Genomic DNA, 19,723 nt, shown 5'->3' with positions numbered 1-19,723 from the left:
TGGCAGGGTGGGCTCGGCGCTGCTGGGGGTGTTGCCCTGCAGGGTGGGCTCGGCGCTGCTGGGGGGGTTGCCCTGCAGGGTGGGCTCGGCGCTCCTGGGGGGGTTGCCCTGCAGGGTGGGCTCGGCGCTGCTGGGGGTGTTGCCCTGCAGGGTGGGCTCGGCGCTGCTGGGGGGGTTGCCCTGCAGGGTGGGCTCGGCACTGCTGGAGGGGGTTGCCCTGCAGGGTGGGCTCGGCACTGCTTGGTCGGGGGGCCTGCAGACCCAGCAGAGGACATACCACAGTCGTCCCGGCTCTTGGGAGAGCCTTCCTGTCCTGCCCAGACTGATGTCCTGGCTCTCAGGGTCCTGCTTCCCTGGGACTGTCCTCTTGCTTCCTGGGCACAGCAGCTGAGGGGGCCTTGGAGGGCAGAGCCCCTGGGAGCTCCTGGACAGCCTCGGGCCCGGAACGTTTCAGCTGCTCCCTGGGCAGTGGACATGTGGATCGCTTTTCTTTTTAAACCTACTTTTGCGGTGTGTGTGTCTTTCTCCCCATTACCAGCTCTTTTCATTTAAAATGTTATCTCCCCCCCACCCTGTCCTTTGTGGCCCCCCGGGGGGGCGCCCAGGAGAAGCCCAGCCCTCACCCCAGTGTAGTCAAGGTTATGGTGATAAATCCTGGGGCATTGTCACTTCTATTCGGAGTAAATTGGCTGGCCGCTTTCGGGCTGAAGGAAAGATAATTTGCTGTAGTATTTCAAATGGATTAGAAATGGATTTGAAGGGAAAGTTCATGCCTCCCATTACAAAGGCGAGAAAGAGGACTATCTTAAGGCACGGTTCCCTCCCTGGCCTTCATTATCCACGCTTAATACCTTTCCTATTTTCCAGCGTTAATGAAATTTCCTGGCGGCGTGGGCCTGCCGGACGGATGGGAGAAGGCTTTAGGTCTGAGGCTCCTGTAGTAGAAAAGGAATTACAGGCCCTTGCCGCGAGGGCAGGAGCGCTCCCCGGGTCCTTGGCCCTGCTATTATCTCATTAATTTTATCCCCTCTTCTCAATACAGCTCGTTTCCAAAGGCTGTCCTCTCCATTAGGGTAACAATTTACTGGAGTGCCGTGACACCCACAGCAGTGAAAGGCTACGAGCGTTTGGGGTGAGCACCCCCAGCCCCGTGTTCCAGCCCCCGCCTGCCCCGGTGTCTGCTGGCCGCAGGCCCAGAGTCAGCGGGCCCAGTGGGTGAGGGCAGGCAGAGGGGGCCGCGCGGCTGCCAGCTGGGCCGGGGCCCATGGGTGCAGGGCCCTCCCCAAGTTCTTGGGGGCGCCCACCTCCCCCCGGTGGCCCCAGGGTGCCATCTGGGGACGCGGCTCCTTCCAGCCTGGCTCCCAGGCTCCAGCCCTGCCGCAGCCCTGCACCCGGGCACGTGGGTCCTCGGGCCCGGGTGTGCACGTGGGCCGTGAACACGGAGAGGAGGCCTGCTGCACCCCCGCTCTGCCCCGAGGCCCACGGCAGAGCCCAGGAGCAGGTCTTCTCTCTAGAAAAAGGGGCCAGGTTGGTTGGTCATGCTCATCCATAAGAATAGTCATTCCCAGGCCCTCCAGCCTCCACCCGCTGGGCCTGCCAGGGCTGGGCCGCCGTGTGCTGCTGGGATCCATAGCTTCGCCTGCGTGGCTGCCTCTGGGGGTGGTATCCTGTCCAGCCTTAGCCCGGAGCGTGTGTCCAAGTAGGGGGCGCTTCCTCACCCCCTGGAGGGCTGGTCTCAGGGCTCCGTGGCTCTGCTTCCTCCCCCCACTGTCTCAGGGGCATTGTGCAGCCTGTGTCTCTCATTTCATGGGGGCCAGCGCCGTGGACGGAGGGAAGGTGGGGGAGGGGTGCCCCAGCGAGGCAAGGACGGCTGAGAGGGCTGTGTTCCGGCAAGTGCGTCCTGGCATCTGGGAGCACAGCCTGTTGGGGGGGCGCTGGGGGTGGTGCCCTGATGGTGACCCCCCCATGCTGCCCCCTGCCCAGGGCACGTTGATGGAAGGGCAGCTGCCTTGTGGACAGGAGGCCCCTGAGGGCTCCGGGCAGTGCAGGGCTGGGGCTGCGGGCACCTCTCGGCCTTGAGCTGGGGGCTGTGGTGACCGCTGGCTGGGCTCCACTCACCGTGGGGGTCAGGACTCAGGCCAGGCTGAGCCTTTGAGCAGTGTCCAGGATGCCTACAGGGGCTCCAGAGCTCCTAAGGCTGATGGGCTTCTTCAGTGAGGGTGGGACCCCCAGCCCCACCCCTCCTCAGCCCCTCCCCGCCTTGGAGGAGCCCAGGAGACACGTCAGGCGCCCACTGGGCACGCAGATGCCCCGAGCCCAAGGTGCGAGACCTGGGTCCCAGGGTCTGGGGAGGGCCTGGGATCTGGGGAGGGCCTGGGGTCTGGCTATCTCCCCAGCACTCGGCTGGGCCAGGGAGTGGGCAGCGGGAGTCCCTCTGGCGCAGCCAGGGTGGGCAGGGCTGCCAAGGACCCTTGGTGGGGGTCACTCCCTCCAAGATTGGTGTTTGTGAACTTGAATTTTAATTAAGGGAAACTGGGTCAAGTGCTTTCTGGAGGCCTGCTCAGCGCTTCCCGCCTGATGCTGCAGCTTCAGGTCCCGGCGCTGCCGGCTGCTCAGAGCAGCCCGCAGCCTGCAGGTGGGGAGTCAGGCCAGCGGTGGGCCACCTGTGGGGCCTGCTCTGCACTCCAGACCCAGGTCGGGACCTCCCCGCCGTGTGGTCCCTGGTTTGCCAGAAGAGCGTGTTCTGCCACCCCAGTGGAGCTGGGGTTCGTAGGCTCCTGGGGAAGGGGCTTCAGGGCATGGGAGCCTCAGCAGGAGGTGCTGGGGAGCCCAGGACTCCTGGACGGCCCGGAGCTGCGGCTGGTGGCCCTGCCTGCCAGTGGCTGCCCTCCTCACACCCCACCCCGCTGCGGCAGAGGTGACGCTCTCAGACGGGCGCTCCCCTGCCCAGCTTTGCCAGCAGCCCAGATGTGCCCTGAGCTAAGAGAGAACTGAGCTCAATTTGCATAAGTAGGTTTCTTCTAAGACACGTGGAAGGTGAAGGCCAAGTTGCTCTGGAGTCCTGAGCCCCTCCTTTGGCAGCTCAAGGAGCAGCCCACCAGGGCAGCTGCAGGCCCACTTCTGTGGGACCTGAGTTGAGGGGTGTGGCCCCTGTCTGCTGTGGCCAGGGGGTCTGTAGGGGACTTCTGACCCGTCTGCCCTTGGGTTGGCCTGGGCCTGCACTCAGGTGACCCCACAGGCGGCCCAGGCCTTTACCAGCCCTTGACTTTGAGGGGACTCCAGTTTTGCCCCCAGATAGCTTCCCTGGGTTGGGGGTCCGTGAGGCTGTCCCTTCCTGGTCGCGACGCCAGGCGCTCCTTGCAGAGGAGCAGAGGGCGGGCAGAGGCCCTTGCTGACCGCACAGCACGGCCGTCCCAGAGCCAGGGCTCACCACTGGGTGGCGTCCAGGAGGCGTCCCGGATACCGGTGACCCTCAGGGCCGCCTTAGTGCTGGCACTGAGGGCTTTCCCCCGACCAAGGCGCCCCAGCCTCAGAGGTGGGGTTAAGGGTGCCATCTCCTGGGCCTGCGGATGGTGGGGGACAGAGATCTTCTGACCACCCCAGGGCTGAGCTGACAGTCCTTCCTGTCTCTGCAGGTCCCTGGCGCTGAACACCCTGCGTCCCGCCGTGGGTGGGAGAGCCCAGACCGGCTCCCCTCGGTGGCGGAGCAAAGGCTACCGCTGCATCGGGGGCGTCCTCTACAAGGTGTCGGCCAACAAGCTCTCCAAGACCTGCAGCCGGCCCGGCGGGGACGGGGGCGGCAGGCCCCTGCTGCGCACAGGTGAGGCCCCTGCTCTTGCGAGGGCGCCCCGGCGTCCTGAAACTGCCCCCGCCGAGGCTGCAGCGGCAGGGAGGCCCCCAGGGCACGCTGGCTGCACCCGCCTCGCGCTTGGCTGAGCCTCCTCCGATTTTCCATATTTTGCTCCTGGACAAAGGAGATGAGCCAGGTATGGTAAACACGGCCCAGCGAGTGAACACCTGGGGCCATGGTGCCTGATCGCATTGGTGACGCCTCCCAACTGTGTCCCGAGGCGCCGCCAGCCCCACAGGCACCCCCGGGGCCCGGGGAGACAGGCCGCGGAGAAGGAAATGCTTCGGATTCGCTTATTGTACAAATTAACTAGAAAAGTATTTTGGTTTCAGTCCAATTTTACTCCTTTCCTTTTCTGTCAAAAAAAAAGGTGGGGTTTGCAGGGACTGTGGGGATTGCACAGGCCCAGCTACCCCCAGTCCTTAGCCTGACCACCCCAGAAGGGCAGAAGGGAGAAGAGCCCAGCTCAAGAAGTAGGTGGGGTGCAGGGCCAACTGGCGCAAGAGACAGTGGAGGACTCCCCGGAACTTCCTCTCTGCCAGGACAGGCGCAGGGGGTCGGGGCCCAGGGCTCTGCCCCCGCGCACCCTGCCCCGCCCTCTGCCCGGTGCAGCCGCAGGTGCAGGCCCGCCTCTGACGCCCTCGCTGGCGCATGTGGTCTGTGGGCCCCACATACAGCTCTGGATGTCTCAGAAGCCCCCTCTGTCCTCCCCGAACCTGGGGCCTGCACAGGGCTCAGCCAGGCAGTGTGCCCGGGGCCCTCCCACACGACCCCACAAGGGCCGTGGAGCATCCAGGCCTCTCTGTGGGCCTTGCTCTCTGCCCCCTCGGGCTGGGCGCTGGGGGCTGTCCTGACTCTTGACAGAATCCCAGGCTGCACGCAAGGCTGATCCTGAATGGACTGGTGGGCTGTGGGGGGCACCCGTGACCTGGGCTGCTCCACGCCCAGGGCGCCCGCCGGCGGGAGGAAGACGCGGGTTTGCCCCCTCATAGTCCAGCAGTCCTGTCAGGGCCTTTCGCCGGGTGCGGGGCCTGAGTCTGAGGCTGCTGCCGCCTTGGGATGTGGTCAGGGCAGGCGGGGGGCTGCCTTCGGGGGGTGGGGGTACATCCCCCCTCCCCTGGGGGCCCCTCCGCCTGGGCTGGCAGCAGCTGGAGGAGTGGCCACACTTCTTTCTGGGGGTCTCCACGCTGAGTGCTGAGCTCCGCACAACCTGCCTCCCCTGCAGAGCTGCGGAGGGATCCTGGCCTTCTCCACCCTTCTTCCCTGGCCCCCCAGCCACTGGGCCTATGGTGAGAACAGAGGCCGCCTCCCTCCCCACCTGCCCCTGCGGGCCTCCGCTGACCACGCCCTGCTGACCAGTTGGCTGGGGCAGCCCCCCACCTCTGCGCGGGGGCAGGGAGGTGGGGTTTGGTGCACAGACCACAGGGCACCCTGTCCCGGGGACACAAGGCCGGCCAGACAGCACCAGCCACCTGGACCCCCGCCCGGTGGCCAGCTCCTGGCTGTAAGGAGAGTAGATTGCTCCCAGCTGTGGGAATGCCCATAGACTAGCAGCTCACTTAGATGAGTAATAATTAAAGAAATAAATTTTCTCCTCTGGTGTCAACAGAACTGTGACTTCAGCAAGAAAGTGCAGCCCTCCTTGGGGGGCGCAGGGGCTCCACCCCACCTCCTGGCTGCAGGCCTCTCAGCACAGCCTCAGCCCCGTCGGGGTGCCCACCGTCCCAGGCTTTGTGGGGAAGAGCCGTGCCTTGCCCGTCTCAGCTCCAGGGGCAGGGCCTTCTAGTAGGCACACCTCACTTCCCCAGGACCGAAACCAAGCACTTCCTCCTGGTCTAAGTCTGCCTGCCTGCAGGACCCAGCCCTGGGCCCCTTCCCCATAGGCTTCGGCCGGATGGGTCAGCCCTAAGAGCCTGCAAGGCCCTGCAGTAGAGCAGATCCTGAGTCTCCCTGCCCCAGCCCCCTTACTCAGCCTGCGCTGCAGGACTGGCTCCCAGGCTTGTTCTGAGCCCCAGGCCCCAGGCGTAGGCTGTGGGGAGCAGTTTCTCTGCTACCAGCCTGCCACTGCGGGCCCTGGGCAAGCGGGGGGGGGTCTCTGCACCTCACCTGTAACCTGTGACCTGTTGCCTCCTCCCTGGGTGCTGCAGGGTCACGCAGAGCTGCATATGAGAGAGGGTCCCCCCGGGTGGTCAGTCTACCCCTGTGCATCCAAGGCCCTGCCCCATGGCCTCTGCCACTCCTGGACACCTCTTCCCCAGGGTGGCACGTTCCAGGGCGGGGGCTGTGGGAGCTGGCGGTGCTTGCCCCTCTGTGCCCTCAGACCCCAGGGCCCTCAATTGGGGGGGGTGAGCCCCTGCCTGGGCGGGAGGGGGTGGGGCAGCCTTGCTGCTCTATTTTGGGAAAACCCCTAGGAAGTGCAAGTTCTCCAGAAGGCTCAGCCCTCCTGCTTTAAGGTTGCCAGGGTTTTCAGCTGAACTTTTTAGCGCCTCTCAAGCCAGCTATTTTATGTGCATTTTTTAACACTGCAAAGCATTTGAAAAGGTGCCTCCTCCTGTTCCTGTAAAAATTCCTACCAAAGCCTACACTGGCATTTTTTTAAGAGCCACAGTGGAAAGAGGACTAAACCTAAGCACCCCCCAGAGGCCAGACCTGGGGCTGTTCTGACGGTGGACTCTGACAGCAGCGTCCCTGGGGGGCAGGTGCTGGGCGGCCTGGCCGACAGCCGGGAAGCCGCACTCACTGACCGCTGTCAGACTCACTGTCACCCTCAGGCTAGCAGGTGGGGGCCGCCACGTGCCGTCTGGACTGACATCCGCTGCCACTGGACGATGGGTGTCCCCTGCCTGGAAACCAGATTCCAGTACGGCCTGGAGCTGCCCCAAGACCCCTCCCCGCCAGCCTCCCAGCTCTGGGCCCCCGTCTCCTTTCCGTGTCGTGCCCCCCCATTCAACCCTGTAACTCGGTCCCCCAGCCTGGACCCCTGCAGGAGCAGCCTCCCTCCCAGGGGTTCCGCCGGAGGAGACTGGGGCTCGGAGGAGCGCCCCAGGGCAGCAATGCAGGCGCTGCCCAGAGAGCTCGGCCAGCACATGCCTGGGGTGGCGCTGGGCGCCCTGCAGCAAGCCAGGGGCAGGGCCCTCCAGGTGGCGAGGGGGCCGCCTGCCCCACGGCCGCCTCCAGGCCAGGCATCTTGGGGACGTCCCTTTTTAAACCAGGAATGCTTTGTCATCGCCTCAGGTCCCTAGAATTTCTGAGTGATGTCACTTGTGCCTCCTGCCGCGACTCCATTCCAACAGCCGTCTGTGGGAAACTTGATCTGGTCTGGGGAGGGTCACGTGTGTGTTGAGGAGCTGTGGCTGTCCCCAGCGGCTCTCACCCTGCCTGCCCGCCTCGGTCCTGGGGACTGCCCGGGTATGTAAATGGCAGGCGGGAGCTGCGTGTCAGGCTGGACGCCCCCTCTGCAGGCGAGCCTGGCTGTGTGTCCACCTGCCTTCCTGTCACCATGGACTCCCTTTTGGGCCACAGTCAGTGACCTCAGAGAGGCCCTGATTGGTCTGCATACTTGGGGTTTTGAGGAGTGTCTTACGGGATACCTCCACAGTTTTAGGAGCTGGGTGCCTGCCAGGGCCTCGGAGCCGCGTGAGGCAGGCCAGCCCGCAGCCTGCTCCTCAGGCCATCTGGGAGTCTGGTTTCCAGGCAGGGGACACCCATCTTCTGGTGGGTTTCAGCATTTGTGGAGGATTTCAGCATTTGTGGCCATACACTTCTCAGCTTCTGTTTTACAGTGCTTTAAACAAGCCGTTCTTAGCTGCTGCAAAACCGAGTGGCATTCCCAGACCCTACTCAGGTCCCATGTCCCTGGGCTCTGCTCCAAGCAGAGGGAGGTGGCAGGGAGGCCCCGCCACCCCCTGTTCCTGTGCCCACCCGCTTTGAGGCAGGACCACTGGCCAGACACCAGGGTGGCCTCTGCCGGCTCCCCTTGGCTTCCGCCCTGCCCTGGCTGGGGTGGCCTGGCTGGTGAGCAGGGGGAGGGCAGAGCCCCGGGCGGGCAGTGGGCCTGGCGTGACCTGGCCCCTCCTCCCACAGGCCGCTTGGACCCTGCCGGCAGCTGCAGCCGCTCCCTGGCCAGGTATGTGCCTTGGGGTTGGGGGGCTCCCCGGCCTCCCTGCCTGCAGGGGCTCATGGCTGTCTCCCTGCCCCCAGCCGGGCCGTGCAGCGCAGCCTGGCCATCGTGCGGCAGGCGCGGCAGCGGCGGAGGCGGCGGAAGGAGGAGTACTGCATGTACTACAACCGCTTCGGCCGGTGCAACCGTGGCGAGCGCTGCCCCTACGTCCACGACCCCGAGAAGGTGGCCGTGTGCACCAGGTGCGTCCCCCACCCCCAGGCGGGCGCGGGGCGGCGGGGGGCCACAGCTGCCCTGGGCTCCCGCCCCTCAGACCCGCCCTGTGTACGCAGGTTTGTCCGGGGAACCTGCAAGAAGACGGACGGGACCTGCCCCTTCTCCCACCACGTCTCCAAGGAGAAGGTGAGCTTCCCACGCGTCTGCTGGCCGGAGCAGCCCCAAGGCTCCGCCCCTCCACCCTGCTAGGCCCACCTGGGCCCCTCTCCCATCCCCCACACGCCCAGTGCCCCTCCCAGGTGCACCAGTGGGGGGCCGGCGGTGGGAGAGGGAGGCACACAGCTGGGCTTCCCCCAGCGCGGGCAGCTGGGCAGCTGAGGTCAGGGGTCCATGCTGGCTGCAGGTGTCCTGCCGGCCCCAAGGGGGGGTCGCTGCGGGCCTGAGGAGGCGCTGCTGCTGCTACAGCTTTTCCCCTTGAGGAACTTGGGAAGAATCAGCATTTTTCTCCCTAATAGAGCTTCGAAACTCTGTTGTGAGCAATTTGGAAATTCACGTCGAGTTTCGGGTTCATTAGCTCCGGCTTTGGAGCCAGCACAGGCTCTGAGCTGTCTGAGGCGGACGCCCCGCACCAGCGCCCTGAATTAATGTTATTGTTATTTGTGTGGACGTGCTGGGTGCAAACAAGGTTAATTGAAATGAGAATGCAGTTTCCTCTTGATAGCGGCGCTGACAGCTAGGAGGAGTTTCCGTTTGGTGCAAGAGTTGGCTTTATTATCCCTTTTTATTAGCGCTAATTTGGGCCCTGTATCAAAACGCACATTAAGGGAATTGTCTGCAGCCGCAGCTCCGCCAGCCCCAGGCCGGCCGCTCCCCTCTGCGCTGCAGTTAAAAGACAATTAAAAATAAACTCTCCTCGCTAAATCACCCTTTGTTTCTCTGCTTCCTCCCTCCTCGGCTACAGTCATACCCGCCACCCCCCAACCCCCCCACACACCCCCCCACCTCCTGCCAGAAAAGTGAAGCCCCTGTGTGTTCTCTGGAGGCAGGAGAGTGCTCGGTGGGTGCAGTGGGCACCACATGGACAGGGCAGGCAGGGCTGACAGCTCAGGGAGAGCCTGGGATAGGCAGGCGGCGTGAGACCCGCAGGGCCACAGCTGTATGAGCTCCTGGCAGGGTTCCCCGCTAGGAGGCTGGCCTGCAGGGGGCAGGGCTCACCCCAAGGGCCCCAAGTGCAGAGGTTGGTGTGGGCAAGAGACACAACCTCCCCTCTCCGCCTCCACTGGCCCTCAGGCCTCGCTTTCCCACTGCCCACCTGCGTCCCCCACCAGGTCTCCCCGGGCCGGCCTGCCCTCTGCCAGGCGCCTACGGTGCCCACCCACAGTCAGTGCCAGCAGAGCCCCTGCAAGGGCTGCTCCGAGTCAGGTCTCCAGCTCACGGACGCTGCCGGTGCCCATGCGCCGGGCAGCTGGAAAGCCTGCTGGGTGTCAGGCCCTGTAGGCCGTCACCCCGCTGGGGCACCCACACGCTGCCCCCCTTCTCCCCTGCCCCGCTTTTTTAGGTGCTGGCGCCTCCAGGCCGCGCGCCACCCCCCTCTCCCCCCAGCCCCAGCCCCTCAAGTCCCGAAGCCCAGACCAGGCAGGCTCTGGACAGGTGGCGGACTTGGGGGCAGCACATCTGGGCCTGAGCTGTCCTGCTGGCTGAGTCCCCATTTCTGTCCTCACGTGATCACAGGCCCGGGCGGCGTTGCCCCCGGGGAGGCTGGGGGTCTCACTTTGGGGTGGGCCAGTCTCTCTGTGGCTCACGCCTGGTGATGGAGCCCTGGGTGGGCCCCTCGGGTCCTGGTGCCCCTGCCTGTGAGGTGGGGCAAGGAGGAAGGCTGGGGGAGCTGCCCTGGACCTCACTGCCTCCCACCCTGCAGATGCCTGTCTGCTCCTACTTCCTGAAGGGCATTTGCAGCAACAGCAGCTGCCCCTACAGCCACGTGTACGTGTCCCGCAAGGCGGAGGTCTGCACCGACTTCCTGAAAGGCTACTGCCCTCTGGGCGCCAAGGTAAGGGGCATGGGGTGGAGGGGCACTGGGGGTGAGGAGCTGGCCCGGGGCCAGGCCCACCCTGCTTTGCGGGCCTGTCCTCCCCACCTGCCCATCGACAGCTGACAGCTGAAACCCCTGTGGGCCTGGGTGGGGCCCCTGGGCAGCGGGTCCTGGTGCCCTAGAGGGAGCCTCCTCACCAGCTCAGGGGCCTCAGCAAAGCCCGCTGCCTCCTCTGCAGATGCTCGTGAGTGACCACCCTGCCTCGGGGCTTGTGGGCTGCCCTGGGGGAGCAGGGCTGGCCTTGAGCCCGGGGAGCGCGTGTCTCTGCAGGCCAGCTCCCTATTCCGGGCTGGGCTTCACCCTGTGGGGAGCACGGTGGGAGCACAGCCGCTCCCCTGCTGGCCTGTGCACAGCACTTGGGGCCCCCCCGCGGAGGCCCCTCCTGCAGAGGTGGGGCCCGGTTGGTGACTCCAGAGCAGCCCAGGTGGGGTGAGGTGGGGGCGCAGGACCCCCACGGAGGCTGTGGGTGATTATTGTAAAAGATTCCAATGTAAATGAAAATATCAAGGCGATATTTAAGTTCTGCTTCTATTAGTGGAAGTGCTTACTGCGTGCGTTTCAGCGTGTGGGCGCTGCGTGGCTGCCACATGATGGATAGCGGCTTGTAATTATAGATGGGAAAAGCGCTGAGCAGGCCGGATCCAGCGGGGGTGGAGGCAGCAGCCTGGGCCGGCAAGGGTTAATTTTATTCTCTAAATAATATAAAAAGTGCTGAGTCGTCACCTTGCTTCTGAAGTGGAAGTCCTCAGATGGGCCCCAGAGAGTTTATAATATTCCACTGAATCAAGTGGAATTGTTAACCTTGCTTCATAAAGCGCTGGCTTGTTAAAGACACATGTCCCCTTTTCTTGTGAATAATTTAAGCTGGAGTAGATCCGTGTCCTTCACCTTTTCAGGGCCACGTGCTGCTCCTGGGTCTGGGGCTCACTGGTCAGCCTCTCTCATCTCCTCAGTTTGTCCCTCCGGACTCTCAGGATACTTGGGGACACGGCCAGCCTCCATGAGCCGCCAGATGTCACAGCGACCGCCTCACGCTTGCTCCGCCACTCCTGGTGCTGGTAGTGGGCTCCCCTGATGGCTTGCTGTTGAATCCACACGTGTGTCGGGGAGACACCGAGGGCAGGTGTTCCAGCGCTGCCCTCTGCCCCGGCCAGCCTGCTCGGGTGTCTATGGCGCTGTCGCCTGGCACGCCCACCAGACTCGTGCTGCTCACACATCCCCAGGGTGCTTTCTGGCCGGAGGTCCAGCCCTGCCTGGGCCTGGAGCACCGCGCTTCCAGCCCCTCCGGGCACAGAGCAGACCCGAGCGTGGGTATCATCTGCAGCCACCTCTGTAGCGACAGCGACTCCCCCGCCCTTATGGTGCCTGACCCGCTCTCCACGACTTCCTTATCTCTCTGTCCTCCACCATGTCAGCGGCCCACCCCCGCCGCCTCCTGACGTGCAGAAACTCCTTGTCCTCTGGACGTCTTTCTTGGAAATCACAGACAGTGTCTCTGTATCAGTTCAGTTCAGTCGCTGAATCGTGTCTGACTCTTTGCGACCCCGTGCAATGCAGCATGCCAGGCTTCCCTGTCCATCACCAACTCCCGGAGCTTACTCAAACTCATGTCCATCGAGTCGGTGATGCCATCCAACCATCTCATCCTCTGTCGTCATCCCCTTCTCCCCCTGCCTTCAGTTTTTCCCAGCATCAGAGTCTTTTCTAATCTTCACAGCTTTACTGAGATAGAACTCATATCCCATACAAATCACCCATTTAAGTGCACAGTACTATGGGTTTTGGTGCATTACATTTTTAATTTTTAAATTTAGCAGAATTTGCCATTTTTAAGTGTATAATTCAGTGGTATTAATTACATTGACAATATTATACAACCACCACTATCTGTTTCCAAAACTTTTTCATTGCCCCAAACAGAATCTCTAAACAGTTGGCAATGACTCCCTGTTCCCCTCCTCACCACCTCCTGGCAGCCACAAATCAACATTTTGTCTCCATGAATGTGCCTATTCTAGGTATTTAACACAGGTGGAATCTTATAGCTATTTGCCCAAATCTTTTTTGTATCAGTTGAGATAATCATGTGGGTTTTTTCCCCTTCATTCTATTAAGCTAGTCAATCAGACATACTGACCACATTGATCAATCACGAATATATTGATTGATTTTTGGATGTTGAACCATCTTTGCATTCTGAGAATAAATCCCACTGGATCATAGTCTATAATCTTTTTAATATGCCACTAGTCCAGTTTTATAGTATTTTGTTGAGGATTTTGACATCTGTATCCATAATAATATTGATCTGTAATTTCCTTTTCTTGTAGTATCTCTGTATGCTTTTGGAACCAAGGTAAGGCTAGCCTTGTAGATTGTTTTGGCTGTTGTGTGTTAGGAAGTATTCTCTCATCTTCTGTGTTTTTGGAGGAATTTGAAAAGAATAGGTGTTAATTCTTTACATGTTTAGTAGGATTCACCTGTTGAAACCATCTCGTCTCGGGCTTTTCTTGATTGGGAGGTTTTATGATCACCTAATTCAATCTCTGTACTATACAGCTGACCCTTGAATACCACCCCACCCCCAACACAGTAAAAAGTCTGCGTGTAACTTTACAGTCAGCCCACCACACAGCCTGTTCGCATCCAGCAGCTCCTGGTGCAGTCAGTGCCGGCTGCAGCCTGGGTCCTCGGCTGTTACACTAGTCCAGGTCTTACTTACCAGTCCCAGGTTGTTGTTGTTCAGTAGCTCAGTCGTGTCTGACTCTTCGTGACCCATGGACTACAGCACGCCAGGCTTCCCTGTCCATCACTATCTCCTGGAGCTTGTTCAAACTGATGTGCGTTGAGTCAGTGATGCCATCCAACCAACTCATCCTCTGTCACCGCCTTCTCCTCCTGCCTTCAGTCTTTCCCAGCATCAGGGCCTTTTCCAGTGAGTTGGCTCTTGGCATCAGGTGGCCTAAGTACTGGAGCTTCAGTTTCAACATGAGTCCTTCCAGTGAATATTCAGGCTTGATTTTATTATTGATTGGTTTGATTGCCCTGCAGCCCAAGGGACTCTCAAGAGTCTTTTCCAGCACCACAGTTCAAAAGCATCAGTTATTCAGTACTCAGCCTCGTGGTCCAACTCGCACATCCATACATGACTCCTGGAAAAACCACAGCTTTGACTACAGGGACCTTTGCCAGTTATTTGAGCTTTGGGATAAGTCATAACAAGGAAGCAGATTTCTTCACTTTTTTCTTCCTTGTGGTTATTTTAGCTGTTCTTGTCCCTTTATCCTTCCAGAAATGTATTTTAAATTCCAGGTAAGGTTTTTAGAGTTGGAATTTGGATTCGGGTTGACTTGAATCTGTGCCTTAGTTTGGTGAGAACTGGTCTCACCGGTCTCACTAAGTGAATCTCCTGTGTATGATCAATGCGCTGTTTCTAGTGACACAGACTCTCCTTTGATGTCATTGGATAAAATTCTTGCTTGTCTTATCTCTGTTAAGTTTCTCTCACATTTATTATTATTATTATAAATTTTTATAATTTTATTATTTATATTATTTATTATATATTTATATATATAATATATTTATATATATTATTATTATTTATAATTTTATTATTATAAAAAGCTTGTTTTTAAATGTTATTTTCTTACTGTTCATTGGTAACAGACATACGATTTTTAATACTGATTTTGTTTCCAGCAGTCTTGCTAAATTATATTAGTAATTGTAATAATTCATCCATGGGACTTAGCCTTTTGGGTTTTTCTACATAAACAATCATATCTTTTGCAAATAACGACCGTATTTTCTTCCTTTGAGTTTCTTTTTCTGCTCTGCCTATAAGCCCAGTGAGATAGTAACTCATAGCTGTGGGCTTCCAGCTGCACCCCTTGGTGAGTGATGATGATGGTTTCTTGAAGGTTCTATATTAAGCTAAGGAAGCTCCCTTCTATTGCTAATCTGCTAAACTTTGTGTTGATTCTGACTTCCATGACGCTCTTCTTTCTTGCTTCTCAAGGTGATCACGTGGTTCCTTTCTCTTAGGTTGCTAACGTGCTGATTTCTGTTCCCTGATTTTCTAACGTTAAACTAACCTTGCATTCCTGAGATAAACTCAGCTTGGTCCCAACATGGTCTTTTTACACATTTCAGGGCTCATTTTTTACACATTTCAGTTTATTTATGATTTGTGTAGAACGTGAGTCGTTGTTCCTGCAGTTGGCCAAAAGGCTGTTTGATCATCTCGATGCGGTCAGGTTCCAGGTTTAGGCCCCTCTGGCTGCGTAGGCTGAGCTGAGTGCTGTCCGCTGTCCCCTTCTGTGGGCTGGCTCATGAGAGGTTGGGTAGTGCTTTCTTGAATAGCTGGTAGAACCACCGTGAAACCCTGGGCTGGCGCTTGCCTTATTTAACTACTGATTCAGATTCCTTTATGGTCTATTTTCATTCAGATTTAATGTCAGATTTTGGCAGTTTTTCTAGAATTTGTAGATTTTGTCTGTGTTTTCAAATTTATTGGCATAAAATTTGTCCATTGTGTCCCCTTCTGCAGCACCAGCAGTTAATGGCACTTTTGTCATTCCTAATATTGTTTATGTGTTCCTTTTCTCTCTGTCCTCCTCTCTGCTTTCTTTGTTTTTCTGTTTTCCTCTGACTCTGAGGTGTTTCGTCTTTGCTAGTGTAAGACTCCGGGGCTGAGGGCTTTGCTCCAGGCACGCCCTTAGCTCCAGTCTGTCAGCTTTGATGAGCTGTTTTAGTGTTGTCATTTGGTTTTAAATATCACCTGGTTTCTGTTGCTTCTTGACTGACTGACGCATTATTTAGCGCTGACTTTCTTTATTTCCAGGCTTCCCTAGTAGCTCAGATGGTAAAGCATCTGCCTGTAATGCAGGAGACCCGGATTCGATCCCTGTGTCGGGAAGATACACTGGCAAGAAGGAAATGGCAATCCACTCCAGTATTCTTGCCTGGGGAATTCCATGAACAGAGGAGCCTGGCAGTCTATAATCCCAGGAATTTCCTTTACTTCCAGCTCTGCGGGGCACGTGGGGCAGGGGCAGGGGTGTTGGGTTTGCTTTTTCCTCAGCAACCTTGCACTAAGGATGGCAGGGGGCCCTGAGGTCTGAGACCAGCCCTGCGCCCAGTAGATTTTCCTCCATCATTTCACCTGCTCAGTAGTTCTTGGATGATTTCAGAAGGTTCTTTACGTTTGAGCCTAGATTTGGGTTGTTTTGGGAGGACGGTCAGTTCAGACCAGCCATCTCTAGTCCCACAGTCAACCGGATGTGAGCTGCATGTGGGATTTCACACTTTCTAGTGCCGCCGTAAGAAAGTGAGACAGAAACAGCTGGAATGAGTGTACGTGACCCAGTGGCTCACAGATGTCAGCGTGCAGTCCCGGAGGAAGCCAAGGTGCTGCCTTTTACTGGGTCCCTCTGTGCCAGGTCCCGCCTCCCGTGTGTTGCTCCTGTTGAGCCACCTGGGCTCAGAGCAGCGGCGGGGCTCATGGCCACCGTGGGACGGCACAGAGACAGCACCCCCCGGCCACCTCTCTGCACCCAGCCCAGGGTGGGCTCTCCACACAGAGGGCCTGCCCATCCCTCTGCTGCCCAGGAGAGCCCGCTGCAGCATGTACCACCAAGGGGACCACTGGGATTCAGGGCACAGGGCCCTTGACTCTGGGGCTGGGGGAGCAGGCGTTGGGGGACAGGGCTGGGTCTCCCCAGCACAGGGAGAGGTAGCCGTCCAGGTGCAGGGGTGCTACATGCCTGTCTTCACACCAGCCCCGGGCACCAGTGTGAAGGGCCTCTCGTTCCTGGGTGGCAGGCGAGGGTCAGGTGTGGGGACAAGAATGGGGTCAGTGCCCAGATCCTGCTCACAGAATGGGCACAGCTCCGTGGGGTCCTCGGCCAGCCTTGTCCTGGGTGCTGGGAACCAGGCCGACATCCGGGGCTCTGAGGACACGTGCCCAGTGGGGGTGACGGGTCCAGAAGGAAGTGGTCTCCAGGCTGTTGCCGTGACACCTCCGGTGGCCGTGCCGGGGGCGCCCTCAAGCTGCTCAGGCACCAGGGCTGGTTTTAAACTTGACTCGGGGTGTTCTTGCCTGGAGATCCCATGGACAGAGGAGCCTGGCGGGCTACAGTCCATGGGCTCGCACAGAGTCAGACATGATGGAGCTGACTGAGTGCACACGGGGTGGTTTTAGGTGGTTTTGGGGCTCTGCTTGCAGGGGTTTCCATCTGGGTCTCTTTCCAGCATGTCACCTGTCACCTGGTCAGCATGAGGGTGGCTTCCTCCTCCTGGGTGGTGCCCACTGAGCCAGCTCTTGGGGGTGGGAGAATAGGCCCCCTCCTCTAGGAGGACCAGGCAAGAAGCAGGCACACAGCAGGGCTATAGTTCCTGCCTGGGGGCAGGAGGGCCATGGAGAGGTGGGCCTTGGGTCCAGGCTCTGTGCTCCCTGTGGGCCTGGTGGGCAGAGCTGAGGCCATCTGTTGCCCCGACCTATCTGACAGTGCACTCTCCGTGGGGTGCCCCCCACCCTGGTCCTCTGCCAGGACAGGTGGGCTGCAGTCAGGAGGAGGAGATAGCTCCCTGGGAATCCCCACCCCAGCCTCAGTCCAGGCCCAGGGCCAGGCTGGGTGGTGCTGGTACAACCAGGGAAGTGCCCTTGACCCTCAGACTGACCCTTCCCATCTTTGAAATGGGTAGGGGTGAGTGCCCTGGGGCCTCTCTGGCCTGAGGACCTCAGACCCTCAACAGGAACCCTTCCACGTGAGCCCCACTGGGCAAAGCAGGCGGGCCCCCCGCGTGGTGCTGCGGGTCTCCACCGGCTCACCCAGCCGTGCCCTTCTCCCGCAGTGCAAGAAGAAGCACACGCTGCTGTGCCCCGACTTCTCCCGCCGGGGCATGTGCCCCCGCGGTGCCCAGTGCCAGCTGCTCCACCGCAACCCGAAGCGCCTGGGCCGGCGAGCAGCCACCCCCACGGCCCCGGAGCCCGGCAACACGCCGCCCAGGAGCAGGGCTTCCACCAGCCGCGGGCCCAGGTGACGGGGACTGTGCGTGCGGCATGTGTAAGCTTGGGGTGGGGGCAGGAGGGAGCCCTGCATCCCCGCCCAGCTCTGGGGGCTTCACACCCCCCAAAAAACCTCTGTCCAAAGTTGGTGAAGTGACCTCCAGAGGTGCCCCACCCCTGGTCCTCAGGCTGGACGAACGGAGAGCATCCCTGACCCACCCCAATCTCCAGGGGCAGGGGAGGTCCTAAACGACGCTCATGGCTGGGCCCCCCGGTGTGCTCCCCTGCCTGCACGTGTGGGAACCCGTGTGGACGGGGAAGGCTCCAGGAGGTGAGGACAGCATCAGCGTGCAGCTGCTGGAGGCCCTGAAGTGTTACCAGCCTGTCCTTGGGCCCATAGGCCCGCCTTGAACCTGCGTGGCAGTGCCTGATAGCTGCTGGGCAGGGATGGGTGGGGGGTGGACGGATGGTGTACAGATGGTGGGCCAGCACCCTCTGGACCCCAACTGCCCCACGCCGCCTGCCTCACACCCCGCTCCCCTCCCATTCCTGCAGGAAGCCCTCGGCCGCCCTGCGCCCCGCCAGACGGACGTCCAGCCCCCCCAGCTCCATGGCTGCTGGCTCGACCTCGCCCCCCTCCTCCCCACGGGTGTTAGCTGCGGCCTCCCCCTCCCCCTCCTCCCCCTCCTCCTCCTCTTCCCCCTCCCCCTCCTCTCCCTGCCCCGCCTCCGCCTCCCCGTCCTTGGAGCCAGAGGAGCTGTGTCTGCAGGCGGCTGCGGCCTCAGCGGGAGCTGGCTCCAGCGGCCTCTCCAAGCTGCCCTCCTTCATCGCCCTGCAGTCCTCGCCCAGCCCTGGAGGCCAGCCCGGGGCCCAGGCCCCCAGGAGCGCCTCCTCCAAGGACTCAGGTAGGCAGCCCAGCTCTGGCGGCACGCACCTCAGGCCCATGGGTCAGCCTGGGGGGCCTGCTGGTCCCAGGGAGCCGGCGGCGTGGTCTCTGGCATGGCAGGTGCGCGCCTGCAGGCCCACAGGGCGGGCGTGAGGTGCGGGCGCAGAGCACCGCTCACAGACCGCCCAGCCGAGGGCTGATTTAATTAGAAAGCACCCATTTCTGTTAATTTGTTCTGGAAGATCACCGCACACTCCTGGAGAGAACAGATGTTTCCTCTCCCCCGATGAACATTTGGGGCTTGGTAAATGGCTCCACTCAGCCTTGTTTAGGAGAGAAAAGAGGATTTTATGGCTGCAAACGACCCTTTCTGTAAACATTTTACAGCTCTCTGCGCGTTTGAGTGACGATAAACCCCACGCAGCTCGGCGGGCTGCAAATTTGCGACCATACGGCTATCATTTTATTGTCATATTTCACGGTCGTAACGTTAATGGGAGATGCTTGCTGCAGCCTCTTCTCCCAGCTCTGCTGAGCGAGCTCGCACGCTGCCTGCTCAGCCCCCGAGCCAGGGGCGCCAAGCTGTGGCCAGGCCCTCCGTGGGCAGGACGCCCTGAGGGCGGGAGGAAGGAGCAGATAGCCCCAAGCCACCAGTGTTTTAATTTTTGTTTTTTAATTACGATGAGAAACCCTGTAACCAGCCCTAGAATCCGAGGAAGCAGGGGCGGGGGAGGGGTGACTGTCGACCTCCACAGACGGAGCCCAGCAACCGTCCTTCCCTGCTCAGGCCTTGCCGGCTTCCTGGGGGCCTGAGGGGCCCGGGGCTCTGGCTGGCTGAGCAGGTGACTGGGGTCCTCGGCCCTGCAGTGGGGTCCCAGGAGGAGTTGCGAGCTTGCAGGGGGCACGTGGACAGTGCTGGCCTGTGGGCAGCTGGTTTGCTGGCCTGTGAGGCCACCAGGAGTGTCCTTGGTGAGGAGAGGCACCGGGGTGCCAAGTGGGGGTGGGGCCCAGGGCGGCAGCCTCTCCCACCCCAGCCCAGCAGCCCTGGCTGGTCCCCGGGGCCTCGGGGCCCCCAGCAGCTGCTCGCACACACCCTGGCTTTCCGTGTGGAAGGCGCCGTCTGGCAGCGCCAGACACCTGTCCCCATGTGAGCCTGAGTGGTGTGTGCGAGCCGCTGGCACCCGGTGCTCAGGGCTCAGCTGCAGGCTGTGGGGCTCCCGCGGGGCAGCCCACTGCCTAGGGCCAGGCCTGGATCTGCTCCACGCGGGACCCCGGGCCGTTGGGTGGTGTCCCAGCCCCCTCCCAGTTTTGAGCAACCCCTGACCCAGAGGCCTTGAGGGAGCCCTCCTGTGCCTGACCTTTGGCCTTCTTGGAACAGGGAAGTCGCTGCACATCAAGCCGCGTCTGTGAGGGTCCAGGGGGCCAGCCCGCGCCTACCTCAGCCCCATCCCGAGAGGAAGGAGGCTCCGCCCGCCACCGCCCCGGACGAGGGGCCGCCTGCCACGGAGCGCCCCCAGGGGTGGCAGGGCTCTCCCCCTGCCCGCCTG

General features: G+C 60.5%; 1 protein-coding gene across 3 annotated transcripts in view; it reads left to right on the top strand.

The window, feature by feature from the left end:
- The window catches only part of ZC3H3 (zinc finger CCCH-type containing 3), a 62,999-nt gene extending 43,276 nt beyond the window's left edge, over nt 1–19,723 (top strand). For 2 of the 3 annotated variants that reach the window (XM_025264889.3, XM_006045148.4), the window contains 8 exons: nt 3,636–3,820; nt 7,934–7,976; nt 8,051–8,212; nt 8,303–8,372; nt 10,105–10,236; nt 17,137–17,321; nt 17,846–18,195; nt 19,555–19,723. In XM_025264889.3, the coding sequence (XP_025120674.3) occupies nt 3,636–3,820; nt 7,934–7,976; nt 8,051–8,212; nt 8,303–8,372; nt 10,105–10,236; nt 17,137–17,321; nt 17,846–18,195; nt 19,555–19,586 (1,159 nt within the window). In that variant the 3' untranslated portion in view covers nt 19,587–19,723. Of the gene's footprint in view, nt 1–1,042; nt 1,133–3,635; nt 3,821–7,933; nt 7,977–8,050; nt 8,213–8,302; nt 8,373–10,104; nt 10,237–17,136; nt 17,322–17,845; nt 18,196–19,554 lie in introns of all 3 variants that reach the window. The other variant, XM_025264890.3, reaches the window with a different exon arrangement.

The sequence above is a fragment of the Bubalus bubalis genome, chromosome 15 (genome assembly GCF_019923935.1).
Source record: "Bubalus bubalis isolate 160015118507 breed Murrah chromosome 15, NDDB_SH_1, whole genome shotgun sequence".
In the NCBI taxonomy this organism is placed as follows: domain Eukaryota; kingdom Metazoa; phylum Chordata; class Mammalia; order Artiodactyla; family Bovidae; genus Bubalus; species Bubalus bubalis.
This window is presented reverse-complemented; position numbering and strand designations above follow the sequence as displayed.